Here is a 10,465-nt window from a genome sequence, read left to right on the forward strand (position 1 = left end):
AATTAAAACCAGACAGGTTGAGAGAATTGTGAAAAAGACAAATTAGCAAATTGGGAAGCCTATCTTTAGAAAAGGAATTAGAAAGAGTTTGTCTCCTTTATCATAGCAAATTTGCTTATCAAAGCATAGTTCCTTCATATTTTCAAAGACAGCAAAGCAACTACACTAACAGTCCTGGTGATCAACATTTCTGTTCCAGGGTAAATATTCCATTTTTCAAGCCTGTGCAGTAGAAGTCTTTTCAGCCAAGGATGACTCACAGCTTCTTTCTTAGGTGATGGTGGAGGTTTTCTTGACTAACCTGCATCGGCACTAGCCTATCTGTCTACTAAATAGGCTGGATAGATGTACGGTCTGGCAAAAGTAATCTTCTAGCTAGGGTAATGTGTTAGACAAGGGACACGACATATATTTGTAAAGGACCACTGTCTTACCCAGTGGTTTCCAAATACCTTCTGTTTTGGGGATAGGCTGGAATTTTGAAGGAGTCCTGGCTACACTCCTAGTCAGAGTAAATATTAAGAAACATAGTGCTCCTGGACTGGAAGAGGTGGGGACTCTCAAGATATGGCTAGTCCTAAGCTTTCTTTCCAGGTATTATCATAGGAAAAGCTGTAAATTTGCACACAGTCAATGCACAGACAGCATTAAAAAGGCACTATGTGTTAACCAGAGCACAATGAGCCCCATGGCTGGTCCTGAGATGTGGTTTTCACCATGTCACACTCCTGATGTGGTCTTTATGCTGAAACTTTCCCTAAACAACCTTAAATAATATCGCCTGATATCTTGCTATTTCAGAAGCTTTTCATTACAATCAGTATCGCTATAATATTACCTCCAAACTTGAGTAATATTAAAACACTTCCATTTGTAGATACAAAATGAACCTCAGATCAGATTAGAAAAAAATAAGATTGCATCTTCCAACAGAAGGCTAAAATTAAACCTTGAGTAATGTAAGGAATATGAACTATAACTGTCTATAGAGGGGATATGTAAATTACACAGCCAAGCTCCTGACAAATCCTTCCCATTTCAGACCCTTTAGGAAAATGACTGATTGATCCACTGAAGTGGTATTGGGAACAAAAGAAGAATGAGATTATGGACATATGCAGGAGCTGGTGAACATCAGATTTGTCTCATCCCAACAACAGGCAGTGGAAAATAGGTGTCTAGCCTGCAGTCATTGGGTGGCTCCATCTGCCAACAGAGGAAAGAGACAAGGTGATTTCATCCTTTCCAAGATCAGACCTACGACAGACTTTCTGGAGGTCTACCTTAGAGAGATGTAGCATTTTTCCATCAGCAGCAGACTGTGCCTTGGTGATTTGCACACAGTAGTAGCCTACATTTCTGGGAGACAAATCCCATTGCAGTTCTCTTGCCATAGATTATTATTTTGAGAAGTACCTTATAACCTTTTAGAGCTATGCCAGGCTGGGCACAATTTCCACTACAAGCTCCATTTAGAGCCATTGCCTTTAGGAAACTGAGAGTAAGAGTGTGCTCAAATAAAGAAGGAATGCCAGCCTACTGGATTTTTATTTCCAGGTGTGACTATATCTCCTAAGACATGATCCTATCCATATGGACACAAATAAAATCCACAAATTAATCTGCAAAAAGCCTTTGGTATGAGCTTCATAATGTTGTAAAAATGATAATAGCTACTCAGACGTATTTCTTGGATGCACAAAGGCCTTGACTTTCATCAAGGACTTTGGGTGTGTCCACATTGCTGAATGGCTGGACTCTGAATCCAAAATTCTTTCTATTTTAATGCTCAAAAATGTTCCATATTTGATATGGCGTCACATATTAAAACCAGCCAAACACTGGTCAGTGGGAAGGCAGCAACTAGCAGCTGCTAAGACTCCTACTAGACGTGCCTAGGATGTTTCACTCAGGCCTGGCAAAAATCTCAAAACAGGCTCAAGTTGAGCCAAATTGCCATAGATACTACTTTGGCTCAACACGAGTCATGCAAATTGGATCTACAAGGCTAAGAGAGTGTTAGCAATGAGCCATAACTAAACAAATACCATCATCAACCCAACTGACTGCGATTTTTAGATGTGAAGCATACACTCATTGAGGCAGCTTGGTTCTCATGATGCAAGAGGGGTACTGCACTCTTCTTCACATTTCTGTCAGCAGATGGACCAACAGCTTCTGTGTCTGAACAGTAGATGAGGTATATTTCTAGATGGCTGGCCTATCTTCTGGTGAGCCTTAGAAACTGAGACTTGTAGCACACATCCAATTAAGACATTTTTCAGTTTAATACATGACAGAGATAACCGAAAGTGCTGTGCATTATATCTACATATTTTCAATACACAACACAGTTCTTTAATCTTTATTATTTCGTATTTAAGGTTCGCATTTTAGTTCTTTAAAACTCGCTACTTGGATATTTTCCTGCCTTTCCATACAAAATCCAGCCACTAGTTTAGGTTCAGCTGTGTGACTTGGCAGTGGAAAGGCCTGATGAGCATCACTGAGACCCTATCATCACCAATGTCAGGTGGAAGATAACCTTCTACCTCCTGGTTACCAGCCCTGGTGTGTATGTGGGCAGTGTCCACTGGGCCTCTAGGGCAGCAGTGGAAATCAAGTGCCCTCAGAGTGTCAGCTCAATTATGAAAGTGTAATTTAAAACTCAGAAGTGATTTAGTGACCTCAGAGTCATGTCCTCTGAGGGTTCAAACTGCCCAGGTCTGTACTGTGCCTACAGGGAGGAAGGGCCGAAGGCTTTCTTGCATCTCTCCTTGGCTCACGCACCCAGTAGAGCAGTGACTGCAGTGCAGGAGCTGGAGAGCAACAGAGCCAAGACAAATGCCGTGAGAAAGCATTAGCTAAAGACCTGTCATGACCTAGTTGGCACAGCAATGACTCACATCTGGACACAGAAGATGTGTAGCATATAGCAGGGGTGACACGAGTGACCATCAGGTTTCTCCTTGGCACATGTGTGTTGGACTATATATTGCCATCATAAGCCTTGGGCTGTCACATGGATGAGAGTTGCTTAGCTGTGTTCAGAGTCCTAATGAAGGTCCCACTGCTCGTTAGACATATGCTGGGGACTGAGTAATCCAGGACCTGTCTAACGCTTTGCATCTTTTGTAGCACTGCTGTTGGCCTCAGCAAAGGGTGTATCACAGTCCCAGAAACGGCAGCTGAGAGGATCCCTGGAGGTCTCTGGTTCAAGCACCTGCTCAGAGTAGGACAGTCCCCAGCACCAGCCCAGGGTGGCCAGGGCTTTGTGCAGTTGAGTCCTGCAAATGTCCAAGGAGGGAGCCGCCTTACCTCCATGGGCACCTGGCTCCAGGCCACACCACCCTGGAGCAAGGAGGGTTTCCTCATGCAAGCACAAACCTTTGAAGTCCCAGCTTGTGGCAATTGCCCTTTGCTATATTGTCTGGCACTACAGAGAAAAGATTGGCTCTATCATATTTGGTTCTTTGCCCTTCAAGAAGCCATAGGCTGCTGTTCAACAGTCCTCAATCTCCTCTGGGCCAGACTAAACGAGCCCAGGTCCCACTACCTTTCCTGGTGAGCCATGTGCCCCAGATCCTTACCATCTTGGAAGCATCCACTGGCTACTCTCCAGTTTCTCTACATCGCTCTTGAGCTGGGGGAGGGGGGGGCACTCCTCAACACAGTATTACAAGTGCCCCAAATGCCAAGCAGAGGATGACAGGTCCCATCAATCTGCTGCCCACACTCCTTCTCCCAATGTACCCCAGCACATACTTCATTTTGTTTGGGATGAGCACAACTGTGGGTTCATATTCCCACTGGTAACCACCATGACCAGTTCCCCCCTGCATACACACAACTGTGTCGGTGGGAAGTGTCTACCTGACAACATCAAGGTGAGTGTTGACATATAGCTGGGGAAGCAAGTCAGCATGTAGAATAGCTGGTATGTGAATTTGCTCGTTGGTGGCCTCCAGCATCCCCAACACCCTGCAGCCAGCCCTGAGCTAAAACTGCTGGGTGGCCAGAAGTCCCCCCTTTCCAGTGGGGGGAATTCCAGTGCTCTTGCATGGGTCCCTTAGGCAGGGGCTTCACTTTGTGAAATGCTGCTTTTAATGAAGGATTCAAATGAAAAGCAATCAGTTTGCAATTAAACAACCTCTTAAAAGCTCTTTGTGACCACTTAAATTTACTTCTAAATTTAGTTACAAGAATGGTAACAGAGATTTCTGGCTTAAGGGCAGAAACACTTTTAAGTCTTTATGTGAGTCAGAGCCCTTCTCCTTACATTCATCTGGCTTCAGGCTTGTGTTGGCCCTGCAGGACAGAGGGGATTCCTGGGGCTGGGACACTCCAGGAAACATGAGTGGTTAGTTTTTGAAGGAATGAGGCTTCCTGATATTTAGGGAAATGTGTACATTTCTTACTGCTCTTTACTGTTGTGTTCCAGTAGCATTTTGAAGCTGTTACCAAACTCAGGACTCCACTGCACTGCACTCTGCCATGTAGGGGAGCGAGAAAACCAACAAGAAATGCTACCTGGCCATGATAACACTCTGCCAAGACCTGGAATATGCTGAGGTTCACAAGGTGTACCTCCTCAGAAGCTCTTCTCTGGTAATGATTAGGGCTGCCCATGTGTGTTTGCTGTATAGGACAGACAATGAATCTGAATTTCAGCTTGATCATGGAAAGCTCCTGCTTTCATGGTATGGACTAACCATCTCATTTGGCAGGGTGGTGATATGGATTCCCATGGGCCGTGCCTGGCTGTGGAAAATGCTGAAGAACGACCTTTAAAACCACAAGACCCTGAATGCTTGTGGCCATTTAGTTACTGACAGCTGTTTCCATGAGCAGCCACACGTTACCCCAGCATCTCTCCTCATTACCTCTGGCCTCCCTGCAATCCCCAGGTAGCTTCACCTCCAGCTCTGGCAGACAAGCTTTGACATATCTAGGGGCAGCAGTCTGCGGCACTACCCACCAGCTGCCGGTGGGTGTTAACACCCCTCTAGCAGTGTCAGCAGAAGGCGACGTGTGGTTTATGTGTCAACTCTTCCAGTACGGAGCTTCACGTGCCAGCGCAGGCTGCTGGTGGAGGTGCTTTGGCTTCGTGTGCCAGACCAGGAGCCAGAGCAGCACCTCTGGGCTTGCACGGTAAGTGCTGTCAGCTCTGTCACTGACAAACTTCATTATTATCTTAGTCATTTTTCCCCAGAACTGGCTGCATTTTAAGCTATATAAAAATTACACATGGGGTCTTTTTCTTCCTTTGTAGTGCTACAGCAGCTGGATTTGCATCAGGAAATCCACTCTCAGAGTCTGATGCTGCACTGCAATTTTATTCCTTTTGAATAAAGCTTTAAGAGCCACATGCCTATAACAAAACATAGACTACAGGATAGAAATGTTTTGAAACTTCAGAGAATGAAAAAAACAAGACTGCCAAGAGAATGAAGTCTCCCATTCGTTCCAGCAAGGTGAGATACTGAAAGCTAAAGAAGACAAGTTACATGTCACCTCAGACTACATCTACATGCAAATGGTTTTCACATACAGGTTTTTCCTAATGAGGAAGCTACTGTGGGACCAGTGAGAACATGTTTTGAAGTTTCTATCTGGCTCTTCCTAGGGGCCCAAGGCCACTGGGATCCTCAGGCAGCTGCCAAAGCCTCCAACTTCCCCTGAAAACATTTCTGAGGGACAGAAGTAAAATTTAATAACTTATGATGGACAAAGCCATTCTTCCAGTTGCCAAGTCATCTGCTTAGAGGCCAACGAATGCTGCATGGGAAGGTGCACTTCGTGAGAGTCACAGTTATGGGCAGTGACCTATTAATACTATGTCTTGAGGAATAGTGATGAGAGAAGTGGGGCTGGATGTTTTATTCCCTGTTTACACCAATGACTCCAAATCTGGCTCCTTTCTCCAGGCTAGTGACACACCAGAGGTTTTCAAGACTTCTTGGTGAATGATGCTTGTGGAAGAGGAGAGCATTTGATGTTTCTTCTCAGTTCATGGGTGGAGTTGTCTCCCTGATTGTTGTCTTCAGCCCCTGCACATGTATTAGCATCTTAGGAGCCGTTTCTAGTTCTTTCCTGGGCCACAATCTCTCTCTTGGCCTGCACTGACACAGCTCTGTCCATGGGCTAGATTTTCATCTAAATCCTCTCAGGACATTACCCAAAAGCTCTGGGCCCATCCATCAGCCTGGCTATACACTGCATTGACCAGTCTGTCATACCTTAATCACCCAGCCCCAATGACTCAGACATGTTCTATTATCCATGCTGTCATTAGGGTATTTGGGATTAAAAAAAATGACTGCAGGTGTGATTGGTGTCACCACCATCCCTTCTGCTGGCACCATAAAAGGCTGTTGGCATGACCCATGACTGCTGCCTGCGGGGCTGGGGTGCCAGCCATGCCCCACGGCCGACTTTGCTTCCATCCATGCCATCCCTGAAGGGTCAGGAAGAGCAGCAGTCCTGGTCTCTATGGCCTCATCACATATCTCCATCTCTTCCTTCTCTGCCTCTCTTTTAGCAGCAGTAATCCAGACAGTGTAAGTGTTGGACACATATCTGAGGAAGCTTTTGTTGGCTTCAGCTCCTCCTGTCAGCACTCTCACAGGCAGCATTTAGATGACCTTTTCCCATCTGTGCCCCATTTGTTCCTTTTCACTGCTGTAATAGGATGGAAGCACGTGAAGAAGGGTTGGACCTATGGCAAAATACCATCCCTGCTCACTGAAGGTTACATCTACAGCCTGCGCTACCCCTGGACCTTGCTCAGGCATTGCCTGGTAAAATGCTAGTTGGTTGAGGACAGGATGATGTCAGGGAGTTGCTAGGAATCAAACAGGCTGGACTGCAAACCCGCCTCTTGGTTTTGCAGCCCAGTGTCTCCATCTTCCCGCTGCCACCAGCGAGCCTGGACACTGCAGTTCTGTATTTGCACCGCAAAGTCCTTCCCTTTGCATGCCGTCTGTCCAGACTGCTCCCCATGCCAAGAGCTGATGGCTTGAGCCTCACTGCCTTGCATGTAACGTTTCACCACTGAGGCCAAGGGCAGGATCCACCCTCTAATATGATGGAGTGCAAGCTGGAGGGTTGCTGTTGAGTTATGCTCTCTCTAGATAATATAACCAGATGGCCAGCATCTTTCCCTGGCCCCTCAATAAAAATACAACTCAGTGCAAACCCTCAGCAGCTTCATCATTTTGCTTTTATCCCTTCCACCACACTGTCATCGATGTAGTGCTTGCCGGCATTGTCTGACTGCACTGTGGAGCAACTGGATTATTCCAGCCACCCCTAAGCCCATTTACAAGGTGCCGAGACCCCATCCTCATTGCACTTCTTTTCCTTGTGCACATTCAGAGACTTCCTCCCCACTACAGGAATAAAAGTTTTTTCCCATTTATGCCCCAAAGCAGAAATGATGTGTTTTGATTTTGCTGCCAAAATATTCCCTATACAGTAGAAAAATACCCAGAAAGGTTGCACCAGCAGAACCGGGCACTATCCGTCAGCAGTCTTGGGATTCTGCAAGATGAACACTCTTCCTTAAGATCTCGTATTTAGCAGAGATGGGTTTAGCTGAGGATAAGGAAGCACTGACGATCTCCCACCCACCCTGGCCTGGAGGGGCGCAGGAGCCCAGTGCAGGGGACTGGGCTGATGCTGTGCCCCATCTTTGCTTCCCTGCCCCTGTTTTGGGGCGTGTTGAACCCTGCAGGTGGGACTCATCCCCCAAAGTCTGCTCTGTGCCTGCCTAGAGATCAGAGGATCAGGAAGACAACTGGGAAAGGATGCTTTTTTTAAGAGTATATATCACATCATGCTAGAGCACACTGTACATAAGATCTCAGCTCCACAGAGCACGTATTCAAAGCCTTCAGTGGGACTGAAGGAGATCTTTAATTTTGTGTGTTGTGGGAAGCATTGTCTCTGCCTGAGCAGTTGGGGAGCCCTGGCCCAGATATTTCTGCCCTTCTGCTCCCTCAGCCTTCAAGAAAACTCTAAAACCATATGCCGTTTTTTGATAGTCACTCAACCCTACATGGGGCACCTCATCACATCCCTTCAGTGCAGCAGAGACTCTCTGGCACTTTGGTATTGCCAGAATCTCCAAAAAATATGCAAGATGTGGATCTATTGAATGAAATTCTATGGATAGCTTGTTTGACTCCCTCCTTTCCCATGGATGCTCCTTGCCATGCCCCTGGTGTTTCTGTCTTACGTGTCCTCTGTATTGTTCATTTTGGGTGAACTTGTAGGGATTTTGGAGAAGGCAAGCACATGAGGCAGACACCTGTCTGCAGCATCTTCTCCTGAAAACAGGGAGAGACATTTTGCTCACAGGGACATTTTCATTTCACGGGGGAAAAACAGACCTTTTCGTCTAGAGGATTTTGGTTCCTTGCTCTGAGAGTCAAATCCCTCCTTGATTCAGGTGTAAATCCCCATTTATATCAAGCCTGAGGCAGATCAGGAGCTGGTGAGACCCTGGGAGAGCTGATGTCACGGCAAGGTACCGTTGCTCCATGCAGATTCTTGCCTTTAGATCCAGCCATGCAATTTTGGCCTGTTCTACAACCCACCGCGCACCCCCGTTCAGACACGCCAGTCCCCAGATGAAGGAGAAAAGGAGAAAGTGATACTGTCTATATTTCAGTAGCCTCCCCTGCCCCAGGCTTAGATCCTGAAGTTAGGCAGCCACGCTCAGGGCGAGGAAATAATTTAATTCTTCAGGAAAACATGCTGTGATTTAGCCATTTCATGAACCTGCGTAGCTTTTAAATGCTTCCTGAGTGTGGACTTCTCATTGTATTCTCAGTCTTTCTCTACTGGAACTGCACATTTTCATTCTCAAAGTCCACGGTAATAAGCGGATTATTAAAAAAAAATTCGGCTTTTCCCTTCTGATTTCTAAATATTCCCAGACATGGCAGTCCATTTCCAAGTTCACTCCCACCTACTTCTTGCCATCTCCATGTTGGCACTGAAAGGATCTAATTCAGTAATAAAAAAAAGACTTTTCTGAAAAGGCGAAAATAACCCAAGAATCTCCGTAGCACCAAATTCCAACATCCCTCTTTGCCCTACAGATCATTAGGCTTACAGCCCCTACCTGGCACATACGGAAACTTAACAAGATATATTCCAATGAGAAATCCTACACGATAAAGAGAGAAATTAACTGAAATATTCTGTTATGCAACTCGCTGTCTGCTGTGTTTAAATGACCTGAAATGTTTTGTTCTGTATTTTTTGTTCTAAAGTGCTTCCAATTACATTTTGTTAATATAGTTATTTATATACTGTCATATTTATTTTTAAAATAAGTAACTCAGGTTTCTTAGCAGCCACATTATAAGATATAACCAATTCTTTTAAAAATTATTTTTATTGTCGGTGCAAGGAAATAAGTGACATTTCCATAATTAAAAAGAACAAAATCCATCTTTGAGGAATTTTACTAACGAATATTTTCTCAGGTGCCATTTGCGTTCTCAGCTTATTTGCCGGACTAAATTCACATGACAGAATACAACAAAAGAAGAGAAAGAAGTCCAAAAACTGCAGCAGCCAAAAAGAAAATAGAATTAATTTTTTTTAAAGGATCGATCACAGTTTAATGGAAAGGAAGAAAATACCTGCTACACAGTCATGCAACAGACAAAATTCCTATTGCACGGGAAAATAAAACCGCATCCTTTTACATCTAAAAGAAATGCCTATTGCTACACTGACGAAAATGGAGAAATTAAGAGTGGTGGGGAAGACTCCATTTGCGCAAAGAGAAACCTAGACATTGCCCTTAAAAAATAACCCCCAAACTTTTCATTAATTACCAATCAAATCTGAAGAAATTATGCTTAGAATCAAACATGCAGTCGTGGCCAGCTCAGCAGGGCGAAGGGTGAAAAGGAAGGAACACGCACACACACAAATCCCATAGCTAATAATTAATTAATTCATTAATCAATCATAGAAAGAGGGAAGGGGGGGAAGGAATCTTACCACCAAATTGGGTAACCGGCTAAGACCTTTGTGCCATTGAAGAGAAAAGATAAAATTAGTCCAAGCAGGTGGTAATCCATTAGTCCAGGCTGGTGCAAGGGGAAAATCTCAGCGAAGTTTTCAGAAAAACATTAAGTGCGAAAAATGAAGAATCCCCCTCCTTCCAGAAAAAAAAAAAAAAAAAAAAGAGTTAAACAAAGTCCCTTGTAGTGCGGATGACTTTCTGGCTTGTCAGAAACACACCTCTCCAAGCCTTTTCCCTGTAGATCATCCAAAAGCGTCTATTAAAAAGTGCAGGGCTTGGGGATGTCAGCAGGCAGCCAATCAGACCGCATGGCCCAAGGTAAGGGATGAGTCTCAGCTCAGGGCTGTCAATCATGCTCTCCTCCCCCTCCACCCCACAACTTTGTTCCTAGCCCTCGCTTCCACAGACAAACCCTCT

General features: G+C 45.0%; 1 protein-coding gene across 1 annotated transcript in view; it reads right to left on the minus strand.

Moving 5' to 3' along the window:
• The window catches only part of WNT3 (Wnt family member 3), a 50,587-nt gene extending 40,484 nt beyond the window's left edge, over nt 1-10,103 (minus strand). The window contains exon 1 of the mRNA XM_009470425.2: nt 10,024-10,103. Coding sequence (XP_009468700.1) covers nt 10,024-10,103 — 80 coding nt within the window. The remainder of the gene's footprint in view (nt 1-10,023) is intronic.
• Between the last annotated feature and the right edge of the window lie 362 nt (nt 10,104-10,465).

This window comes from Nipponia nippon, unplaced genomic scaffold (assembly GCF_047370975.1).
Source record: "Nipponia nippon isolate SJK-2023a ecotype South Korea unplaced genomic scaffold, ASM4737097v1 scaffold_32, whole genome shotgun sequence".
Classification (NCBI taxonomy): Eukaryota; Metazoa; Chordata; class Aves; order Pelecaniformes; family Threskiornithidae; genus Nipponia; species Nipponia nippon.